The following is a 25,787-nucleotide window of genomic DNA, read 5'->3' on the forward strand; positions in this document are numbered from 1 at the left end:
GACTCTCAACCACTGCGCCACCAGGGAAGCCCTGTTGGAAGATTTTTAATCACAGTTTCAATTTCAGTGCTTGTGATTGGTCTGTTCATATTTTCTGTTTCTTCCTGGTTCAGTCTCGGAAGGTTGTGTGTTTCTAAGAATGTGTCCATTTCTTCCAGGTTGTCCATTTTATTGGCATAGAGTTGCTTTTAGTAATCTCTCATGATCCTTTGTATTTCTGTAGTGTCAGTTGTTATACCCACTGACTCTTATTTGTCAGATTGGCCTAGCTAAATTCCTTTTTATTCCTTCATACTGTTTTGCTCCTTAAATGTGTTAAGCTCCTTAACATATGTAACCTGTCAACTTCAATGAAAACTTCAGTCCAAATGGATCTCTTTTCTCTAAGCTCTGATTGTATTTATGTTTGTACCAAAAAATTTATCATTAGTCTTTGTTGTTTAATACTTATATAAGGCTTCTCTTTTCAGCAAGACAGTGCTTGGTGGCAAGGAGTATAAAAGTGTACTGGATTATCCAAAAAATTTACTGGCTTGGTTTGTATTGTGTTCTTTTATGTGTAAAATAATTTCTTACAGTTTGGGGTTTTTTTAAATATGTATATTATTGGGACAAGGCAAACATTAAAATTCTCTATTATAATTCATCCTATAGGAAACCCTTTTTCAAGGAGAAATGAAGAAGAAAACTCTATATACCCTAAATGTGGGAGATCAGGACTATGAAGATATGGAAGGTAACTTAATTTTTATAAAGCTTGTGTGTTGAAGGCAAAAGTTAGTGTTTCCATATTGTTTGTTAACAAGGAGTTTTTTGTATTTACATATTTTTTTTGTTCTTAAACTGTGAAATAAGCTGCCTAAATAAAAAGTGCACACCTTTTTTTCCCTGTCTTCTCTTGTCTTATTTTTGATCAGTCAGTTTTTAGGTCATTGAGCTCTGCTCTTTTTCTTCTTAAGTTTTGCTCCCTACTGATTTAGGAATGACATTTTTCTGTTTGTTTTTATTATTACTGTCCTTGGTTTTTTCTCCATTCCCTTCTTCCTGAAAAAAATCTCAAGTTCCTTTAGTGAAAGTCTGTTGGTGGTAAACTTAAGTTTTTGTATTTATTTTATCCTCTTCAAAACTATTGAAAGATATACAATTCTGGATTGATAATTTTTTTTTGTCTCTTAGCACTTTGAAGATATTATTTAGCTATTTTCTAGTTTTCTTACTAGCTGTCAAGGAATGTCTTTTCAACCTAATTGTCATTCCCTTGTAGATGATCTGTCTTTTCCCTCTTTTTGCTTTTAAGATCTTGTTTTCATCTTTGATATTGTACAGGTTTGCTACTTTGTTTCTAAACATGGATTATTTTTATTACTCCTGTTTAGTATACCTTGTGTGTCCTTTATCTGTTGGCTCATGTTTTTGTTTTATCATTTCCCAGCCATTACTGCTTCAACTATTGCCTGCCCTTTAGTCTCTTCTTCTGAACTTCAATTAATATGTTAGACTTTGTTCTGACCTCATTTCCCAACCTCTGTTTTTATATCTCCTTGTCTGTCTCTTACAGTCTAGGTAGTTTCTTCAGTTCTTCCAGTTCACAAATATTTTTTCTTCTGGGTCTAATTGCTGTTCAGTTATTTTATGTAGTATTTGAAAGTTCTGATCTTTGAAGCCAGTGGACATCTAAATAAATTTATAATAAATAAATATAATACATAAATAAAAATAAATCTAAACTCATTCTTGTTTCTGCTGATTCTTACTCAAGGCAACGTATTTTCTTCTGTTTGGTAAAGTTTGATTATGAGCTCATATTTGATCCGTTTAATCTGTGGAATCCTGAGGGCCTAAATTAGGGATGCTTTCCTTCAGAGGATTTGTATGTATTTGCTTTTTTCTGAACCCATGCTGGGACCACTTTAACCCCATTTGAGGGTCTTGGCTTAAAACTGGAATCTCCTAGGATCAGTTTCCCTACCTGGATTGGTCCTAAGGTTAGTCTCCAGTTCTGAACACTAGTATGGACATGTATTTCCAGGGTAATGTCAGCTTTTCCATTTGCTTGGCATATACTGCTCACATTTCAGCTGACCATTTCTGTATTTTTGTTTTGTTTTATGTTGAATCTTGGAGTTTCTTTTACTTTTGAGCCAGGACTGCTTATTTCTTGTGTGTTGGTTACATTGCTGGTAGGTGTTTAAATTAGTACAAACCCTAAGGGGTATAATTTGGCAGTATCTATTCATAATACAAATGTATGTACACGTTGGTCTAACAATTCCATTTTTAAGAATTTATCCTGTAGATACACTATTAAAAATGGGAAATGAAAAGTTTTTCATTGCAGCATTGTTTGTAATAGCCCAAGTTTGAAAACAGGTGAATGTCCCATCGATAGGTTGAAACGACAAAAAACACAGACTGCTGTGTATAGTGTTCTAGCATTTGTGTGAAGAAGGAGGTTTGAAAGAATATATATTAGGATTTGCTTGTCTGTGCATTCTATCTTGTCTCTGGAAGAACACAAAACAAACAACAGTTGTTACTTGTAGCATTGGATGGAACTAGATGGATGGGAGTAGATTTGCTTGGGAGATTTGTCACTATAACCTTTTTTTACTTTTAAATATTTGAACTATGTGATTATTACCTACTTTAAAATTAATTCATGAAAAATTCTTTTCACTCCTCCCTTAAATTATAAATCAGTAAATGTTGGGGTTATTGTGCTCAAGGAGTTTGTTTCTTATAGTGTATCTAAGATCTAATTACTTTGTAGAAGGAGGGCCTTTTAGAGTATCTAGTCATTTGGTCTGGAGAAATTGAAAGCATATATCGTTGCTTTACTTTATAGGTGAAGAAAACAAAGATAATACTGCTACCATTGGTCTGTTGTACAGTGAAGCTGATAGATGTCCAATATGTCTCAGTTACCTGTTAGAGAAGGAAATTGGTTTTCCAGAAAGCTGTAATCATGTCTTCTGCTTGACCTGTATTCTTAAATGGGCAGAGGTGAGTCTAAGTATTAAATATTATTGTATTTTAGTTCCCTAGCATGATTTCATTCCACCTAGTCTAAAGACTTGATACTGCCTTTCATAAATTATTTCACAGTAATGTGTTTTCCTCCACTTAGGACAAACATCTCTGTATTGCTCAAATTTTGTTAGTATATTCCCTTCTAAATTTTTTATATTCAGCTTTTTGTTCTTTTATGATTAAAAAATTTTAAATGCATACCATTAAAAAAACGGGAAAATGGATTAAGTATTTTTTTCTGGTAGAAATGCAGTAATTCATCTTCAGTGTACTTGACCCTCTTGTGACTATATTTACTACTACTAATAACACCTTCTCTCTGCTTTGTGTTTTATATTTTTCAGAGAATTTTTACATAGATTATTAAATTTCTTCCTTATATCAGCCTGTGGGATAACCAGAACAGATATAACAGTGTCTTTCCATTTTACAGATGTGGAAACTTGGATTTTGTGTTCTATAACTTGGCCAAGGTCTCATAGCTTAAGAGACAAGTAAATTTACAACTGCATTTTCTAGTTGCTGTGTTTCATTTATTTTGAACTAATTTCAAAGTTAGAGATATTATTGAGGTTCTTCATAGATAGTTAATGATTAAGAAACAGGAAAATTTGGGACTTTTAATGTATTATGTTGATTCATTTTGGGTCAAGTAGATCACAGTACTGTATATTGAATATTCATTATGAGCCCCATTGTTAGAAATTGTGAAATAAAAATTTATCATACTGCTCATGCTATATTTTCTGAGTTAGTAATTTGTCAGTGTGTAAAAATTAGTAAAGGAGATAAATCTTAAAAATGTTTTTAACATTAGCTGCATTCAAATTCTTTGTTGTCCTTATGCACATTGGAATTAATTGTCTATTATATAACTGGGGTTTTCAGAGTTCCGTGTCTAACTTATATTTCATCAGTAGTATGAAAAAGAGAACATAACTGTGTACTGACTCTATGGCCAAGTTCTGGGAGGGGGAAGAAAAAGATTTGTTACACCAATTGAGTTAATAATAGTATACTTGGAAACAGTTCTAAATAGATAAAAGTCTAAACTGGTTTTTGGCAAGAAAGGACTAAGGATAGGTGAAAATGTATTCTGGAAAAAAATATTTTGAGTTTAATTTAATTATTTAATATAATTGTAAATCTCTGTGTGTTTGCAGGAGCATTGACTAATGAAATAAGAATGCATATTTTTCTCTGCCACCCACCTAATGATATCATCTGTGTTGAATTTAGTGCACCATGGTTTGCTTTGTGATTAGATATCTTAAAAATAGAGGAGATTTTGCTTCCAATAGAGAATTACTGGATGGCTAGAAGGCTTCAATTCAGTGCTTTTTGTGAGATTGCATTCAGTGACCACATAATTGGGGGTTCAACAACCATGATTTGAGTATGTGTTTTTCTCTGAGGATTAGAATGTATAAAATAGGCTTGATTCGTCATCCTTCATTACACTACATGCATCTTTGATACAACCATTAGCTTTATCATGGTGTACAAGTTCAGGTGTCTCTAGGGTAAGTATCTAGAAGTGATTGTAGACTGTGTACATATTCAACTCCACTAGATAGTGCTAAACTTGTCCATGTTTTTAACTATTGTTGAATATTTATAAGTTAAAAATACTTGTAACATACATAGTATTGCAATCAGCACTTTTCTTGCATGTAATATTTTTCTTCTTTTGTGTTACCCCTTTGGATATAAACATTTTGTTGAAGCCAAATTGCTTCTAAAAGAAAATACTTATCGGCTGTACTGCCATAAATTGTGATGGGCAGTGGGGGAGTTGAGGTATTGTTTAAACAAAACTAGTTAACCTTGAAAGCAGAGAATAAACAGAATATTCTGAATTATTTCATTGTCCCTAGTGGGGATAGCAGACATCAGTTAAATAAACCATTAAGTTGAGCAGTAACGAGAACACAATCTACTAATAAAATGTTCATTATAGGGCCTCCCTGGTGGCGCAGTGGTTGAGGGTCCGCCTGCTGATGCAGGGGACACGGGTTCGTGCCGCAGTCCGGTAAGATCCCACATGGCGCGGAGCGGCTGGGCCCGTGAGCCATGGCCGCTGAGCCTGCGCGTCCGGAGCCTGTGCTCCGCAACGTGAGAGGCCCGCGTACCGCAAAAAAAAAAAAAAAAAAATGTTCATTATAATTAATAAATGATTACTGGTTAACAAAATCACTTCAAAATTTTCAGTTTGAATCTTTTATTGGTATGATAAAAATTAGATATATTTTGAAGTGTATCAGTGCTTTGACAAATAGAAGCAGATTTCATATTCACTAATGTTTTTATTCATGGCCATTAGTTATTAAGATCTCTCTTCTCATTTTCCTCAGCCTCCTTCTGTTTTGAAAAAGAGGCATGTAGTTTACTTTGGATTTCAGGATTAGGAAAGAGCATTTGTATTCAGACTCTGCTAACTGGCCCGGCCTTGTGCTAAGGCTTTCTTTTATATTCTTTCATTTAAATTACTATGTTAATGTTTATTTGAAATTCAAGGCATCGATCCTGAACTCTTAAGTTGTTTCTAAATACTTCAAGAGCCTGAAATTAAAATAATTTTTAAAAATTGATCCATAGTTTTAAATTTTACTAATGTTCACTTTTAGTAGGGAGTTAGAAATCAAAAGTGAAATTTACAGTGGTTGGAAATCTACATAATAAGAAAAAAGTACAAAATGTATTCAGGATCACCTTCCTAGTCTTATGTGTCTTTCAGAAATTCTGTTGAGCTATCTGAGATTTATTCTCAAGGTTTATTAAAATCAGAATAGGTATCAAGAACCAAGAAGGACTCATTTATTTACTTTCACCTTAATATTTTAATCATTGAAGAAATTCTCCATAAGAAACAAGTAAAGTTAGAGTATTTAATAGTCTAGTATATTTATTTTGGACACATTCCTGAAATTTCTCATGCTCTTAAAATATCTATATCCAGAGTCACAGTTTCAATCTCTTCAAGTTCTAAAATTTTGGTTCTTTGGTTATTTAAAACAAAAGCCATTTAAGGACTAATTAAGTAACTGGATTTAGTCTCTAGATATTCATAGAATGTACTTACCTAGGGCAGAAAGATTCAGAATAATGGAAGCTGGTGGTCTTCATGGCCCATAGCCTAATTGCCTCCCATTAGGGACACTAGAACAAATTGAAATTAAACATGTCCATTCTGTGTTTAGTTTCAAGAAATTCACAGATGGTAAGCCTGCTGGTTTATAAAATAAAAATGATGATGTAGAAATAAAATATTGATCTAAACAAAGACACAGTAATTGACACTTAGGAAAGTTGAAGTTCTTGTTAATTTAAATCATCAGTATTAGAACTGAGAATCTGGAACTAAAGAAGGCCTTTAACCTGATGAAATATGTATAGAACCAATACACTAAAGTTTATCAGCCACTTAGAAAGTTAATTATTTTATCGATACTGTGAGGAAAAATACAGTCTAAACATATTGAGGGCATTTAGTTTACACATAAGTTTAATCTTGATTGTCTGAGTTTGCACATTTTAAAGTAGATAATTAGAAAAGTGAAGGCTAGGGAAGTTTGACACATGGCCATAGCATTGACAGCCAATCATAATTATGATCCTCAATAGACAATAGGGTAACCTACACACACACTAAGAAAATAAGATTTAGGATTTGGCAGGTTGCCAAGAAGTGGTTACAGTTTTGACCCTTAAAAGGGTTAAAGTTTGAGGACTTGGAGACATTTCATGTTTGAAGTGGTTAGGAGTTTTTACTCTATTTAAAGGAACATGCAATATATGTGATTAGGAGGTTTTTGATATTCACTGGGATTCTTTTCTCTTTTAAGTAATGTAAATATTTCCCTTATTTTTAAAGTAATTTTTTTAATGTGATTAACTTTCCTACTATAAGCAAATTATCCTCCCTCAACTTATTTCTCTCAGTCCTCCATTTATATCAAATGCTGACAGCTTCAGTTTGAGAAAGTAAGGTTAATGAAATCAAAATTGCACAGTTGGCAAAGGTATGTTTTCTCTCATGAGACTAGAAATGAAGAGAGTCTTACTGTGGTGATGTACGGTTCTTGAAGAAGTCAGACAACAGTGTTCAATGCAGACAGGTGAGGAGTATGTTTTTGGATTAATAGTACATACCAAAAAAAATCAAAATGTGACCCGTTGACTTATATCTTGACTACTGATATGTTTTATATACAGATGTTCCCTTATGCAGTGAGTAGAAACTTATACATCATTCTAGTGATTAGATTATTGTTTGGTAACATAATTCAGCAAAGTTTTATTGCCTGGATTTTCCCAACAGTTTTTCCTAAGATGTAAATTTTTTCTTTATTCCTGAACTAAACCAAACCTCTCTGTTATGTACTTCTTTGTGAACAATAATGTAAGCATATCTGTGGAGCACTACTGTTAGTCCTTATCTTTATAATCTATAAAGCGTTGTCAAATACATTAATTAATTTAATTATTACAACTTGTGTTGTAGGTGATTCAGAGCTGTCTATCTTCATCCTTAAAGTAGATTAGAGAGGTTGCTAGTTCTGACTCCTCCAGAACTTGAATTTGTGACTAATTATTCCAAATTCCTAGTTGTTTTCACTCTGTATTGATCCTTTGGTAAAACCTTTGGTAGAGCAAAGAATATTTTTATATTGTGAATGCTCATTACCTAAAGCATATGTAATAGGTTTTCATTTAATATTCTGTTTTTACCAGTTGGGTAAATTAATGTGTATTTCTGTATAGTCTAATTTTAAATGTCAGAATTTGTAAAGTGATTTATACAGATAGTTTATGGGATTTTCTGTTTTTATGCTAGAAAATGAAAGTCTTAACTATTAAATGTCAAAAGAAAAGAAAGGTTAAAAGTAATTCTACCCAACTGTTGTAATTTATTTTTAAGAATATGAAAGAGTTCCTTGAGTAGTTGGATAAAAAGTTTTCTTGCTGTTAATTTTATTACTGACAGCCATTTGCCCTGTAGGGATACATTCCTGAAAGCTGTCTTGAAAGATGGTTAAATGTGATAGAACTGTCTTGAAAGAACTGGTTAAATGTGATAGTGTACATGTAGGCCGACTACAGGTGAGCACTTCTTTAGAGGTGCAGACTAGGTATCTTGGGACCATCAAGAAGAAAGGATAGGTCCTAGTGAATGGCTTTAAAATAAGCAGCAACCTCTAATGGTATGCATTCCTAAATCATCTTTATTTGATTTTGAACTGCAGTTTTATATAATGTGCTCTATTTATTAGTAAGAGAGATAAATGTTCTAGAGATTCCCATGAACAGACAAACCTACCTAAAACATAGGTACTGAGATTTAGTCTTTAAGCACTTACCTTTAACACTTGCTTCTCTCTCTCTAGGAGGGGCTATCGGTAGGCAGCCTTTGTGATTGAGGATAGAGCAGCAGCAGGAAGCAAGAAATATTAGAAATCAAGAATCCTGAATTCCCAAATAAGGAAGGTTTCCTGTTCTTACATTTAAATATGGGTTTATCTGAGCTGGGAATTTACAACGCTTCAGAATACTAGGGTATGTTTTACTGAAATCATTAGGAAGATTATTTTTTTCTATCGAAATTGCCTCCTTAACTGATATAACCTCAGTACAGAGCATTCACAGTAAAATGAATGCTCTGTTTTTTAATACACATTACATTGTAAAGTAGTGATCAAATTCTGTTAATTTTGTAGCTGTATCACAAAGTTGAATGATGATATTGGATTACTTTGACTATGAAACTAATTAAATTAGATACTTGAAAAATTATTGAAATAAAAGTCATTGTCAATTTAAATAGGTGAATAATTGAAGGGTATTTTTGTTGTATATAAGAACTCAAAATGGTGAATAACCAAAGGGTATTTATTTTTGTTGTATACAAGGAAAATAAAATTTGGGATAATTTTCTTTAAAACTAAAAATATATTTTAAAGAAGAATTAAGTATATTAGCTAAAATTTTTCAACATTAGTTTTAAATGTGAATTTTTTAAACCACACAACTTAAAAACTAAATTAGTTATTTTAGTGACACAAACTCTGGAAACTAAGATTAAAATATCTTTGAGATTTTCTGAATGGGTATCTGCTGGATTATAAGGATGAAGATTCCTTAGGAATGCTTTAAAATTAGGCCAATGCAAACCATTTTTTAAAACCTTTCTTTTTTTTAACTTTCCTATTAAAGCTGTTTGATCATCATGTGATATATAATTTTATGCTTTAGTACCTACTGATGACAGTGTCTTTGAACTTTGGCTAATATGCTAATGTAAAGTAGCCTTATATTTTTCTTACATTATACATTAACAAAAAATGAAGGATCCATTTAGTTTTTAAAAATCTGTTTTGATTTCTTTTTCATTAAGTTCTTTAGTCACTATTAATTTATTGAGGTATGCTGTGAAGACTTAACTCAGGATAACTGAATTTCTTTTCTGTTTCCCGTTTGAAATGCTTTGCTAAACTGTTTTAAGGTCAGAAATGGATATCATCATTTCTCAGTAGCCATAGCAAAGATATTTTGTCTACTACAGGTAGCTTATTTTCTGACCTATGCTTTTTTTTAATCTGAGGAGGATTACCTGCTTTTAAGAAATTTTTCTGACGGTAAGCCTGAGCCAAAGAAAATCTGTTAACTTGTTTTCTAGTGTTAAGTAGATTATTTTTAGGAAATGTAAGTATACACAGATTACCATAATAGATAGCAGTAGTTTTCTGACTACTATTTTTTATTTGTTTTCTTTCTTTTTGTTTTTGAAATAGCAGTGGAACCCTTTCTCCACATGAAACCTTAGACAAATCCATGACAATTATAGTTAAGCAAAAAAGAACAAAACCAAAATCTTACTTAGAACCCTAATACCTGTAACAGATCAAAATGGAACGGCTCAGGTTAAAACTCTTGTCAGTTTGAACATGGGAAAGGGAAGAGTGCCATTTAGCTGATGTCAACAGAGGAAATTTAATGAAGAAAATGGGATTGTGTAATTTCAGAGTTTTTGAAAGGTTCAATGCATCTGATATAGAATAAATTTCTTTAACACAGTGGCTTTCTTTGGATCTTCGTGTTACAACTTGAAATAGATATTAAAAAATGGAATAGTTTAATTTCCATATATGTCATGAACTTTGAAAATTCCAACAAGAAAAATCACTAAGAATTCAGTCTCTCACATGTATATGTACATCATATTGTGAGTTATCTTTTTGTTAGTGAGCCAAGCTTTTTTATTGTTGGTGCTGTAAAGCTAGTTAATATTTAGAAGACTTTACACAGTACCTAGTGTATGCCATTAATTACTGTGAAAACCTCAGATTATTATTATCCCCATTTTCACAAATGAGACAAAGGAAGGCTATGTAACTTGCTCAAGGTTATACACAGGACAAGATATAAAAATAGACAGTAAATCCAGAGCCCTTACACATGTCTTAATAGTTTTTTAAAAAACATTGAAGGAAACACATTTTATTATTGTTTTATCTTTTTTTTTCAAAGATTTTTTTTTTAATGTGGACCATTTTTAAAGTCTTTATTGAATTTGTTACAGTATTGCTTCTGTTTTGGTTTTATGGCCATGAGGCATATGGGATCTTAGCTCCCTGACCAGGGATCAAACCCATATCCCCTGTATTGGAAGGCGAAGTCTTAACCACTGGACTGCCAGGGAAGTCCCTGTTTTATCTTTTTAATGAATTTTATCTAAATTTACCTTTAAAATAGAAATACAAGTATATTTTGAAACTTTAGTAAAAATAAATACTTGAAAGTTTCCACTTTAAAGTATTATTTTGATTTATAAATGTGTTAATATAACCTCTAGTCTAAGAAATTTCATGCAGTAAATGGTAATATAAACAACAGTCACATAGTTACGATGTTGAGTTCTTTGAACTAGAATTGCTATTTGTAATGCATTATTAAAAAGCTGTGGACAGCTTTGTTGCTACTTGTAGCAAAGCTTTTTAAGGTCAAATTTTCTGTAGGGAAAGTACTAGCATCCTAAATGCATAGTACTTGGAAGTAAGCTGAGCTGGGTTCTACCAGTCTGAATTGGTTTAATATAGTCAGGAAAGTCAAATTTCCTAATTCAGATATGGTGTAGAGCATTTTATCAAGCCCTACCTACTTAAGAAAAGAAAAATCACTTTTTAGCAGAGTAGTAAAAAGTAACTCTGTTTATATTTTGGCTGCTTCCAAAGTGACTCACGAGCTTTGTGAAAATGTATTATATGATCGAGGGCCACACACAGTCTGTTGTACTTGTGCTTTGTGTAAGCATATCTTGATATGTGCCAAAGTCCAGAAAAGCAAATATCACATTTTTCCACTAGGGAATATAGGATAATTTATCAAAACTTCATTATTATATTATCTATTAGACTATTGCTATTAAATTGCTAGAATCCTGTTTTACTTTTATAACCATAGGTATTAAAATATCACCTTTCAGTATTTTCTTCTTAGGCTACAGAATCTTCCCTTTTACCCTAGTAGACAACATACTTTATCTTAAATTATTTAAATAATATAAGCCTATTCCTATACAAACATTTAATAGTATTATCAGAGAAACTCAATTATAGTTGAAGCATGTTAATTTTGAAAGTATAGGAAATATATTTATGTCAAGATAAAGATGATTTAGAATTACAGAGTGAACAAAGGACAATTTTTCTTAATTTATAAAGAAAGCCTACAATTCAGTTTGAAAAAGACCAGCAACCTAATAAAAAAAGTTAGGCAAAAGGCACGAATAGACAGTTTAAAGAAAAGGAACTTTGAAGAGCCCTTAAACGTGGAAATATTTTCAACCTTACTCATATAAAAGGAAATGTAAATTAAAACTATATGACATACCATGCTGTTAAGAATGGGACAGCTCTGAAATAGTAATATGAGCCAATTTAAAATATGTAATTAAGAGAAAAACAAGTTTCAGTTCAGCATCTGAATTATATTTTATATTTAAAAGATACACGTTATGCGTAAACATTGGGTATCTCCAAAAGGATGCATAAGAAACTACTTCCGGAGAGGGCATCTACATGGCTGAGGGAGCAGCAGAGGAATCCTTGCTTTTCTTCATATCTACAATTTTTTTTATTGCTGGTACAACTGCCTATTCAAAATTATTTTGGGGGAAAATATTGTCATCGAATATTAAAATCTATAAGGGACCTGTCCAAGCCATTCCTTTTACAGCTTATTTAGAGTTACTCAAGTGCTTTGGATCAGAGAGGTAGTGATTTCAGCCCAGCTTTCCTTTCATTATAGCTGTAGTACTCAACTGTGCAGCAAGCCTTAATAGGTATTATCTTGATAACAAAGATCTTATCTCTCTGATCATCGTTGTATTCCACTTATTTAGCATACAGTAGGTGCTCAGTAAATGTTTGAATGAATTTTAAAAATTATGGTATTTATTACTTTGTGGAGTAATACAGGTGGAAAGCATTTCATCTTTATCTTTGAAAGAAGAAAAAATTATTTTTCTATGGTTCCTCTTCTGGTGAAAAACTTACTGTGAATGCGTTTGTTATAGTTTAATTTTGATCTGTTTTAAAGAGACATTCGTAAAGTTATAATTTGTTCATCATTTTTCAGACACTGGCTTCATGTCCTATTGACCGGAAACCTTTTCAGGCGGTGTTTAAATTCAGTGCATTGGAAGGTTGTGTTAAGGTAAGGTTTATATTTTATTTTGTAAAACAAACTCTTTAAACTTAATTGAGATGATTTTGCTTTAAATTTCCAGTTTGAGTATATTTGTGAATTCAACTTTAATGTGTTTAATTTCCATTGAAAAAATGTTTGAATGGAATATTAGATTCAAACACAAACCCCCACAAAAACTTAAGTCCAGAGTACCTGAAAATTATGTTTTCATGAAAAACATAATGTTGAGAAGATTAAACAAAATTAAATATAAAAGGGTGTCTTTGTTCTTAAATTCTGGTGCTTGAAGGAAACTGAATTTAATTCGAGAAGAATAAGGGGGTTTGTGAAGATCTTGAGAGGGACTTCTCATGGTTTCAGTGTTGTCATGGGCAGATGACTTCTTTTGTTACGTACGGTTTTATTGTAATGCTTAATCCTAGTCACATTCTTGAGATTCACATACCATGCTGATGTTACTTATGATTAAGAACCATGATTATGATTTGTATTCACATTTATTTTTGGCTTACAAATAAAAGAAGAAAGAGATAGGAACATATTCCTGAGTTAATGAATAAAAAGTGAAAAGAGAGTAAGTAGTAATTTACGTAAAGTGAAATGTGTAAGAAAGATTTCTTGAGGTTCTCATTAGTAAGTCAAGAATGGTATACAGTTAAAAATGAGAATACTCAATATATACATATATGATGCCATTGATGGGAAAAACAAACTTCCCAAGTAGCACCAACACTTTGGTTGCTATCTTTGTGAATAGGAAGGGGCATGTAAGCAACATAAAACTATTTAAGCATTAGATGTTCTCAGTGTAGGTGTTTATAATTTGTTTTGATATATTTTTTCCAGATAAGTCTCAGTGACATAAGGTACAAATGAGATTGCAATTCAAATAAAATGACATGTGAAAGATACTGCATGTTGTAATTGTGTTAACTCTGGACATCTATACAAATTAGTATATATCTTGGAGAAAAGATAAAACATTATATATGTGTGTGATAGTATAATCAAAATTAAAGCAATACTTCTCTGAAAGACATGTTCTGTTTTTCCAGACTATATATATTATGTTGCTGAAGCTTCTTTAGCATGAACTAGCTTCCAAAGATATTCTTCTGTAAAATTTTGTTCTGTTGCTTCATGTGAATTTTGTTCTGTTGCTTGGAATAAAAATTTATGTTTTATTTAATAGGGTTTGAGTGTTACTTAAGTTAAAAGTTTGGGGGAGTGTTAATCTAATTTTGTCAAACTTAAAAGGTATTTCTTATCGTGTGTGATATTATCCATACATTCTTTCTTTTTGTTTTATTTTATTTTTTTATACAGCAGCTTCATGTTAGTCATCCATTTTATACACATCAGTGTATACCTGTCAATCCCAATCTCCCAATTCCTCACACCACACCACACCCCACCTCCCACCCCCTGCCCACCCCCTTGGTGTCCTTACGTTTGTTCTCTGCATCTGTGTCTCAATTTCTGTACTGCAAACGGGTACATCTGTACCATTTTTCTAGGTTCCACATGTATGCGTTAATACACGATATTTTTTTTTCTCTTTCTGACGTACTTCACTCTGTATGAGTCTCTAGATGCATCCGCGACTCTACAAATGACCCAGTTTGTTCCTTTTTATGGCTGAGTAATATTCCATTGTATATATGTACCACATCTTCTTTATCCATTCGTCTGTCAGTGGGCATTTAGGTTGCTTCCATGACCTGCCTATTGTAAATAGTGCTGCAGTGAACATTGGAGTGCATGTGTCTTTTTGAATTATGGTTTTCTCTGGGTATATGCCCAGTAGTGGGATTGCTGGGTCATACGGTAATTCTGTGTGTGGTATTATCCATATATTCTTAATATCTTCCTTTGCCCTTTTACTTCTTTTGAATCTTTATTACCCTTTTCCCTTTACAGTTAAACTCAAATGGGTCATATATAATTGCTTATATTTTCAACCACTTGTTGGACATCTCCATCTAGAATACCAAAGGAATCTAAATATTAACAAACCCCAAACTCGTCTCATTCCCTGCCCCATCCCCTAACCCCAGTTGTATGGTACCATAATCCCAGTCACCCAGATCAAAAACATCTGGGAGTTTTCCATTTTTTCTCTTTGTCTTATTTTTGCCTGTTCCTTCTGCACAATGTCTTATATTTGTTCCCACTTCATTACCTCTTTGTAGGCCCTCATGCTGTCATCTAGACCTGTTCTACCAATAGAAATATACTACAAACCACTCTATAATATAAAATTTTTAGTAGCCGCATTAAAAGACCAAAAGGAAATAGTTAAATTGAATTTTTATATTTTATTTAATCCAACATATCTAGTGTATTATCTCAACATGTAATATTTTAGAAGAATTATTATTGAAGGATTTTATTTTTTGTTGTTGTTTTCATTGAAATCGGGTGTATATTTTACACTTACAAGTACATCTCAATTTAAACCAGCCACATTTCACATGCTTAATAGTATGTGGCTAGTGACTGTTGTCTCATACAGTATAGATCTACACTGTTATAAGAACTTTTTTCCAGTTTCCTGACTTTTATAGTTTCCCTTAACTGGTTCATTCTCCATATCACTGCCAAAGAAAACAGATTTGATCATCTCATTCACATGCTTTTAAAACTCTATTTTCTGATTCCTATAGAATTATTTTCTTATTCAGGACCCTTTACAGTCTGGTCCTAATACATTGTATCAGCTTCATATCCTGCTAATTTTTTCTTCCCCATCTGCATTAGCTTCTTACTGTTTCTTATAACTGTGTTCCCTCCATTTAGAATATTTTTTCCTTATACAGATTCCTACTCATTCTTGAAGACCGACTCATAAATCATCTACTCATTAAAGTCTTCTCTGATATCCTCAAAGTCAGTTCTACATGTATACAAAGATCTGTGTTTATATTTGTTATGAGCACTTAATCTATTTACATGCCCCTCTCTTACTGTTACGTTTCCCCAGAGCTTAGCGCACATACTAAGTTTATTTTAGCATGCTTGAATTAATAAGCATATGTATTTGGGCTGCACGTTCATTCAGACAATTTTGTTTCTTTAATTTTTTGTCCTTTCAAGGGAAATGTGTAGGTTATCATTTGTGATGCCAGATTATCAGTCTAAATAGGTGATTTTGCTTTTTCTCACAGGTTCACATAAAAAGACAGTTGAGAGAAACAAATGACAAGAAAATTGAAAGCTCTTTTAAGAAACAGCTGTCCTGTCAGGAAAATTCTAAAAGCTGTATGAGGTTAGTGCTGAACTTCAGAAGTGGAATCCAACTGTGTAGAATCAGAAGATAGCTAGTAAAAAGAAAAAAAGTACTTAAAAAAATGAGGTTTTTTGTATTTAATTTGAGGTGAGGTTTAAATGTATTTAATTACTTCTTTTAAAGCACACCCTTGATAAGTTAAGGAAGGACCAGCTGAAATCTGAGAATATAATTTATTTGACCTCTATCTGTGATGAATTAGTTTTTTTTTAGTTTTTTCCTAATTTGTTTTAGATCGATACTTTTGTACAATAAAAGTTACAACAGTGTAAAATTTCTGTAAAATTTTCTGAATGCTTACGCATTTTTGTACATATCAGAAACAAATATGGATAAGCATTGGTGCACAGCCCACATTTTGAGTAACTGCTCTAGTATTTATGGACAGAAAGTAGAAAGTAACCAAAGATACAGTACAACATTCTTCATGAGACAGTTGTAATTGAAACTACTTATTAGCTTTCTCATTTTGTTTCTCTGTGTTATAGCAGACACTTGCTAGTGCTATAACAAATGTTTATTGTTTAAAAAAATTTTTAAACACGTTTGGATTTGTTTCATTAACTGCTATTGTTAAAACGTAATTGCCTAGAAATACTTAGTACGCAGGTTTAACAGATATTAACATATTTTTGAATTAAATTGAATTAATAGTGTACTGGAGATTCATTTATTATTAATACTTAAAATAACTTGTTACAGTACATTTAAAATTGAAGCCCTTTTTGATCTGAAGTATATTTAGAGCTGTCCAAAAGTTGTCAAAGTCATAATTAAATCTATGATTCATTAGTACATTTCATCAGAATACTAATATCTTAGAGTAAATATATTAGTTACCAAAACAGTTAACAATATTCCTTGAGATTTATTGAATCATGCAACTAATTTAGAACCCTGTAGCTCTTTAGAAGTTATAGACTTTTGGGAAGTTATAGACTTCTTTGGTAATCCTAAGAAAACTATAGACAACTACTATCCGAAAACATACTTAGAGATAAAAGTTTTTAGATTTTAAGGGATTCCTGGAACACTCTGTTCAAGAGCCCACCCATAAAGCCAGTTAATAACTGCAGTAGAGCAAATTTTATTTACAGTTTCTTTTAATTATATCTGAGTCGGCTTTGAGTCTTCCATTTATGGTTATATAGTAAATAGCACATTTTTCCCAAGCATAGTGAAGAAATACCTTTTGCTAGCTTCATTATTGATTCATCTCCTATTCTTGGCTGTGACAATGTCATAGGTAGGCATTTTTTGAGAATTACCCAGTTCTCTTGGCTCGTGCTGAGAGTGCAGTGCTCATCATTGTATGACCTGTGATAGGGTCATACAGTGGGTCTAACAGAGCTGAGGTAGTCCACATGCTTAACTGTTTTTTCTCAAGGACTGTGGTAGAGGGATGGTATAGGGATGTAATGCAAAATACTAATGCAAAATAATAATTTGCTTTTGCTCACCAAGTCATACCCTTAATGATTTCTTCCAAGGTGGAAAATCTGTCAGCTATTAGATTTTTACCGTACATTATTTTGGGAGTCTTTTGGATGTTTTTAGAATTCCTCTCATTCAATCTTATGTTTATGAGGCATATGCCTCATTTCCTGCACTTAGAAGATATCCCATTCAGTGTTGCCTCTCCCTTCTAAAGCTGTAAAACTCCTCTTTCTGATAGTTTCTCCCAGTTCCAGGGAAAGGGATTGCAAGAGTGTTTTGTTTCTTGTTAGTGAATCTCCATTGCAGTCATTGGAGTGGCAGCTAAGTGGGGAGTCCAACTAATCATGCTTTCTTTGCTAAAATTTAAAACTCAGTGCATAATACTTTCAATTTGGTGGGCAGTGGATTGAAAATAAATGAGCAAAGTAACAGTTTTCTCTTATTTCATCTCTTTATTGGTGTTTACAGAAAAAAAGTCAAAAGAGAAGATCTATTAAGTGCAAAACTTTATGACTTGAAGATGATATACAGTAAGTGACTTTCTTACTTGTGTGTTCTACCTTTTTTTGTTTCTTACTTTAATGCTTGTGCCAAAGTTCTTGTAAGTAATATTTTGGCTTGGAAAATAGTCATGCACAGAACTCTGCTGAGCTCTGTACACTGTATTCAGTCCTACATAAACTGCATTCATGGAGTCATTTATACTGTTTCCTGCCTTTTTTATTTTCATGCTCAGCTGTAAGGAGGGAAGGGGAGAGTGAATGAGTGTGTGTGTGTGTGTGTGTGTGTGTGTGTGCGCGTGCACGCGCACATGTATGTTGGGAAGAAAAAGGAGAAAAGGATGTTTTCCAACTCCTTGTTTAGCAACCTACATTGTGGTCCTACTCCACTCATTAGTGCAGAAGTCCTTATGGGAACTGAGATGAAATACCTTGTGGGACAATAACTGTAAGCAGTAACAAGAGAAGCCTGTGACAGTGAGAAGGTAATTCATAGTTCCCAGAGGAAGTTGTGGTTTGGCTTTGAGCCGCACTTTTAATTTGAAACTTTATTTGGAAATAAAGCATTTCTTACATATTTATCTAAATGAGCAGTTAGATATGCCTGTCTCTTGTTGTCTAGTGTATGGTTCTTTAATACAGGAAAGCTTTGCAGCAGGGCCTGAGAAAAATGGCACTATAGTGCTTTGTGACTCCTCTTTGGAGCTCAAGCGGTTTATTCTTGTTACAAAGAACAACTTACTATAGGCTAATTGTAAGCAGGGAGAAGTGAGCATTTATTTTCCAGGCCAGGTTATAATTAATTTCTATTTATAGATAGAAAGAATTAATGAATTCATCTTAAAACTAAATGATAATCAACTTCATTTTTTATACGTTTGAATACCAAGTTTGGTTGTTGTTGTTATTGGCTTTTTTATTTGAATTAACATGATCTCAGGATTATAGATAACCCCAGATTTACAGATTAATGAATGTATGTCTTTGATAATTTACTCTTAAAGTGGAATTTCACTAAAAGGACTTTATGGTTAGATAAGCATTTTTCTTTTGTTAAAGAACTTTAGGTATCAAAACTTCTTTGTTTTTCTGTGTCATTGCTGTAGAATAGCATCCTTTTTAATGAATAGCCTTTGTTTGGTAATTCTAGGATCTGATGTAAAATTTACTGCTAAGGAAGAGTAAATGATGTTATAGATTTTCTCTAGATAATCTGGCCCATTCTCCCTATGATAATCTTAGTTTTAAGACTACTGTAATTTTCTTTAAGTATGTATCTCCTGCCTGGATTTTTAGAGAGGAAAACATAGGCAAATCTTCAATCTATAGTGCTTCAGTATGGTGAAGGCCATTTATAAGACTCTTTGATTCATTTGGATTTGAGAATTTGTTTTACTATTCAGAATATGAAATACTAAACAAGTTTTCAGGGGACATCGTAAGCCAGTTGAATAGCTAATTTTTTCCTTCCAATTTATGTATATAAATATATATATACATATATAAATTATGTATATAAATTATGTGCATAATTTATGTATATTACATATATAAATTATGTATGACATATACAACACTAAGTTTAAAGTGTACAACATAATGATTTGACTTACATACATCATAAAATGATTACCATGGTAAGTTTAGTGAACATTCATCATCTCATATAGATACATTAAAGAAATAGAAAAAAAAATTTTTATCCTTGTGATGAAAACTCTTAGGATTTTCTCTCTTAATGACTTTCATGTATAACATACAGCAGTGTTAATTATATTTATCATGTTGTACATTACATCCCTAGTACTTATTTATCTTATAACTTGAAGTTTGTACCTTTTTACTTCCTTTATCCAGTTCCTCCTTCCCCCACCACCTGCCTCTGGTAACCACAAATCTGATCTTTTTTTCTGTGATTTTGTTTGTATAAGTGATATCATACAGTATTTGTCCTTCTCTGTCTGACTTATTTCACTTAGCATAATTCCCTGTAGGTCCTTGCATGTTGTTGTAAATGGCAGGGCTTTATTCTTTTTCATGGCTGAGTAATATTCCATTGTGTGGAATATGTGTGTGTGTGTGTATCTCACATCTTCTTTATCCATTCATCTATTGATGGGCACTTAGGTTGCTTCCATATCTTGGTTATTTTTATTTTTTTTATTATTATTTTTTTTGTGGTACGCGGGCCTCTCAGCATTGTGGCCTCTCCCGCTGCGGAGCAGAGGCTCCGGACGCGCAGGCTCAGCGGCCATAGCTCATGGGCCCGGCCGCTCCGTGGCATGTGGGATCTTCCCGGACCAGGGCACAAACCCGGGTCCCCCGCATCGGCAGGTGGACTCTCAACCACTGCGCCACCAGGGAAGCCCTCTTGGTTATTTTAAATAATGCTACAGTAAACATGGAGGTGCATATATCTTTTTGAATGACTGTTTTTGTTTTCTTCGGATAAATACCGAGGGATGGAATTGGTGGATCATATGATACCTCTAGCTTTAATCTTCTTTCTCAAGATTGTTTTGGCTATTCAGTGTCTTCTGTGTTTCCATACAAATTTTGGAATTATTTGTTCTGGTTCTGTGAAAAATGCCATTGGTATTTTGATAGAGATTGCATTGAATCTGTAGATTGCCTTGGGTAGTAGTGTGGTCATTTTAACAATATTAATTCTTCCAGTCCATGAACATGATATATTTTTCCATCTGTTTGTGTTGTCTTCAGTTTCTTTCATCAGCGTCTTATAGGTTTCCAAGTACAGATCTTTTACCTCCTTAGTTAGATTTATTCCTAGGTATTTTATTCTTTTTGATGGAATTTTGAATGGGATTGTTTTCTTAATTTGTCTTTCTGATAGTTTGTTGTTAGGGTAGAGAAGTGCAACAGATTTCTGCATGTTAATTTTATATCCTGCAACTTTACCAAATTCATTGATGAGTTCCAGTAGATTTTTGGTGGCCCCTTTAAGATTTTCTATGTATAATATGTCATCTGCAAACAGTGACAGTTTTCCTTCTTTCTTTCCAATTTGGATGCTGTTCGTTTCTTTTTCTTGTCTGATTGCTGTGGCTAGGACTTCCAAAATTATGTTGAATAATAGTAGCGAGAGTGGGCATCTTTGTCTTGTCCCTGATCTTAGAGGAAAATGCTTTCAGCATTTCACCGTTGAGTGTGATGTTCGCTGTGGGTTTGTCATATATGGCCTTTATTATGTTGAGGTGTGGTCCCTCTGTACCCACTTTATTGAGTTTTTATCATAAAGGGTGTTGAATTTTTTTTAAAAGCTTTTCTGCAGCTATTGAGATTATTGTATGGTTTTTACTCTTCAGTTTGTTAATGAGTATCACATTGATTGCTTTGTGGATATGGAACCATTCTTTTATCCCTGAGATAAATCCCACTTGATCATGGCATATATGATCGTTTTACTGTACTGTTGAATTTGGTTTGCCATTATTTTGTTGAGTATTTTTGGGTGTATGTTCACCAGTGATATTGGCCTTTAATTTTATTTTTTTGTGATATCTTTGTCTGGTTTGGTATTAGGGTTGCTGGCCTTGGAAACGTTACTTCCTCTGCAGTTTTTTGGAATAGTTTGAGAGGGGTAGATATTAACTCAGTGTTTGGTAGAATTCACCTGAGAAGCCGTCTGGTCCTGGACTTTTGTTTGTTGGGAGTTTTAAAATTTTGAATAGGTAATTTTTAATTATAGTTTTTAAAAAACGTATTTCCTGCCAGAAGGTTAACATTATCCAAGGCCTGTAACTTAATGCCATGTCTACTTATGTTAATGTGCCTGATGTCATTTGTTTGGTTTAGGATAGGCAGAATATTCTTTATACTTATGAGTGGGTAGAACAAGAGTACTAATACCTATCATGTAATTATTAGCAGATGTCTTAACTGAACAAGTCTGGATTGAGTTGAAGGGTATTGGGTACTTACTGATTACCCATTTAGATTTTTTTCTGTGATGTTGCTTTTTACTTGTGGCGTTTAATACATCTTACTTAGACAATTTTTCTTCTAGCATTGAGATAGATTATGTACCTGATGAAATAGCTTACATTTAGTTATCATGTTTAATGAAGATTATTCAGGTGTAAATTCTAAATCCATACTCACCACATACCACATACTCAGTATGAGAAGTTCGTACTAGGAGAGCAAAAGGGAATTGAGATGAACTCATTCATTCAACGGACTCTGAAGCAGCTCTGGACTCTTAGGGTTGTAGTAATGCACAAAAGAGACAAAGTGCTTGCTAACAGAGTATCTTTTGTGGACAATAAAGAGATAAATGTATAATATGACAGGTGTTATACGTGCTTCAAAGAAGAATAAAGTAGGGTAAAGGGACAAAGGATGATGACATTCTGGAGGTGATTATATAAGGCATCAGGGAAAGCCTCTTGGATTAGATTATATTTGAACAGCAATCTAGAATAAGTAAGGGTTCAAGCCATAAATGTATCTAGAGTGTTGCAGGAGAGGGAAGAGCAAGTGCAAAAGCCTTGAGACAGGAGCAATCATGGTATGTTCAGAGAATAGCATGGAGGTCAGTATGACTAGAACAATTGAATTACGTAGATGGAGGAGGAAGAGTTAAGCCATTGGCTGGGAGGTCATTTAACGCCTCCTAAATGGCAAGCATTTTCAGGGATAGTATGGACTGACATATTATTAAAGGATCTCTGGCTGTGAAGGAGAGAATAGTTCATAGGAGGGCAAGGTCCTCATAGGAGGCCTGAGAGACTAGTTTGGTGGCTGTATTCCAGGCCACAGATTATGGTGGGTTGGGCCAGGAAGATATTAGTGGAAGTGGTGAGAAGTGGCTCAATTCTGTAAATGTTGTATTTCAGAGGTGAAATTAAAAGGATTTGCTGATGGATTGATGTGAGGTAAAGAATTCAAGGGTGAGACTAAAGTCCTGGCCTGAACAACTGTTAAAATGGAGCTGCCAGTTACTGAGATGGGGAAGGCCAATAGAATGTTTGGGATGGTATAATAAAGATTTCTCTTTTGGACATGTAAGATGCTTACTCTACAACCAAGTAGAGATGCTCTGAAAAAATATGGATGTTTGCATGTCCTATGCAAAAGATTTTTTCATCTTTAGATAGTTTTAATGGTAATTGGTTCATGTTGATATGTGAATTAGTGTTTGGCGCTTAAGTCATATTGATGGTTTCTTGCAGTTATCATTTCTTTCCCCACTCTTGAGTTTGGGCAAAAATGTTAATAAAGACCATGATCAGAAATAAGACTGGAAAGGAAGGTTGAGGCTGTCATAGAGAGTTGAGCAATAAAGCTAAAATTTCTGCATATTATCTTACAAGGAGTAATGTTATGCAAAAAGATACCATTAAAGGTTTTTTTTCACTGGATTACAATGTGGTGAAACCGTTTTAGGAAAACTTGGTAAAAGTTACTCCAAAAAGATAGGAAGCTAAATATCTGTTTGAAAAATTCTAGAGCTGTCTCTTTTTTCTCAGGTTGTGTTTCTTTTTTGTCTTTATGACTCATTTAGTATACGCCTTACTTGATCAATTCTGAGAACCCTTTTTTCCCCCATTGTAACATCTCTGAAGTAGGATTCTATCTTATCATTTGTCTCGTATGATCACTGTTGACCAAGCAGCTGCATAGTTGTCACTGCCTGTGATTGTATGAACATACAAAGTGCTGTCATTAAATCTGGAGAATAGATAGCAGAAACTTGGGAGAAGATCCATAGATAATCCTGGAATTTTCTTAACCCCTAGACCTCTAACTGAGAGAGAATTGGGGGAAATTCATCAGACACATGCGCAGCATTCCCGAGAAAGTCATAAGTTGGCTAATTCTATTAAGTACATACTTAACTGCAAAGGCCAGTATAAGAGGCCAGCACCAATGATTTAGTTCTTGTATGGATTTCCTGAAGAATCACCACTGTTCTTTATTTTTCTTCCAGCTTTATTGAGATAATAATTGATATATACAGCACTGTGTAAGTTTAAGGTATACAGCATAATGTTTTGAGTTACATACATCATGAAATGATTATCACAGTAAGTTTAGTGAACATCATCTCATATAGATACATTAAAGAAATAGAAAAAAATGTTTCCTTGTAATGAGAACTCTCAGGATTTACTCTCTAACAACTTTGACGTATAACATACAATGGTGTTAATTATATTTATCATGTTGTATGTTACATCCCTAGTACTTATTTATCCTATAACTGGAAGTCTGCACCTTTTGACTACCTTCATCAATTCCCCCTCCTCTCAGCCTTCATCTCTGGTAACCACAAGTCTGAGCTCTTTTTCTATGAGTTTGTTTGATTGTTTGTTTTTGAAGTATAATTGACCTACAACACTGTGTTAGTTCCTGGTACACACATAATGATTTGATATTTCTGTACATTTCAAAATGATCACTATGATAAATCCATTTACCATCTGTCACCATACAAAGATATTACATAATTTATTGACTGTATTCTCCACAAATCACCACTGTTCTTGATAGCATAGAGGATGATATCATGTGAAAAATGGTCATCAACAAACTTGGGTTGAAAAGTAATTCGAAAAAGTTGGATTTTGCATGTAAAGAAGTTTTATGAATGCCTTAACCAATTTATTATGCCTGTATATTCACTTTTATTAGTCAATTAAAAACTGTACCTAGGTCTATATTAGTTTCCTAGGGCTGCTGTAAAAAATTCATTACAAACCTGATGGCCAAAACAGCTTGGTGGTCAAAAACAGCTCTTTCAGTAATTCTGAAATAAAATTTCTAAGTGATGAGAAATCACTGTGACCCAACTCTGATGCAGATTGTGTTCTCCAAATAACATTTCCTAATAAAAGAACCAGGCCTCCTTGAAATAAATGACTGTTTACAGGTTTGAGATAGTAAATAAATAAGATGTGCCTAGAATATTTTTTTCTTAACAGAAGGCAAGGAAACTTTCAAAGCAGTGCTAGGATTGTAACAAGTCTCAAGAATCAACTAGATTGGGCTCCCTTTAGGCAAAAATGGAACAATCTGAGCATGAAGAGGATAATAACTTCAGTAACTGTCAAGGACAGTTATTGAAACCTGTCAGATATGTTTAAGTTCATGAGTTCATCATGCTACCTTGTAAGTAAACAAACACAAATTGGTCTATTTTAGAGGATGCTAGGAAGTTAACTCATTTTTAAAACTAATATATGAAAGGAAAGATACAAGCATCTACCTTGCCTTTTGTATATAAACTATACATCAAGGTAATTGAACAGGTAGTAAAGGAAAGTTTATTTATTTTATTTATTTATTTATTTATTTATTTTGCGGTACGAGGGCCTCTCATTTCTGATTAAGAAATCTAACTACTAATTTATAAGACATACAAGAGACAGAGATGCGTGTTAAGTGACAAGGAGATGCAATCAACAAAATGTAGACCATAGACAAATGACCTGGTTTCTTCTGTCAAAAAGTTCCAAGGAGTTTAAAAGTGGGAGAGGGAACCTGTAGATTAAAAGAGACAAAAGAAAGATTCAACTAGTCACAGTTGGATTATTTGGATCCTTATTGTGACATGCTGTAAAAAGAAAGTAAAATATATATATATAAAACTTTAAGGACAGTTGGTGAAAATTGAACTTCAGGTGTTTGGTATTAAGGAGTTATTGGAGGTTTTTTGTTTACTTGTAATAATGGTATTAATGTTATTTTTTTCCCCAAAGAACACTTATATTTTAGAGTTATTTACTGAAATAGTTGTGCATTAAAATGATATGATGTCTAGAATTTGTTTCAAAATGACTTGAGAAGGTAGTAGATAA

At 33.1% G+C, this 25,787-nt stretch overlaps 1 protein-coding gene across 6 annotated transcripts in view; it reads left to right on the top strand.

Annotated features, from left to right (window-relative positions):
- The window catches only part of SCAF11 (SR-related CTD associated factor 11), a 73,221-nt gene that overhangs the window by 28,981 nt on the left and 18,453 nt on the right, over nucleotides 1-25,787 (top strand). For all 6 annotated transcript variants that reach the window (XM_060166459.1, XM_060166458.1, XM_060166460.1 and 3 more), the window contains 5 exons: nucleotides 655-736; nucleotides 2,846-3,003; nucleotides 12,667-12,744; nucleotides 15,906-16,006; nucleotides 17,933-17,994. In XM_060166459.1, coding sequence (XP_060022442.1) covers nucleotides 676-736; nucleotides 2,846-3,003; nucleotides 12,667-12,744; nucleotides 15,906-16,006; nucleotides 17,933-17,994 — 460 coding nt within the window. In that variant the 5' untranslated portion in view covers nucleotides 655-675. The remainder of the gene's footprint in view (nucleotides 1-654; nucleotides 737-2,845; nucleotides 3,004-12,666; nucleotides 12,745-15,905; nucleotides 16,007-17,932; nucleotides 17,995-25,787) is intronic.

The sequence above is a fragment of the Lagenorhynchus albirostris genome, chromosome 11 (genome assembly GCF_949774975.1).
Source record: "Lagenorhynchus albirostris chromosome 11, mLagAlb1.1, whole genome shotgun sequence".
Taxonomy (NCBI): domain Eukaryota; kingdom Metazoa; phylum Chordata; class Mammalia; order Artiodactyla; family Delphinidae; genus Lagenorhynchus; species Lagenorhynchus albirostris.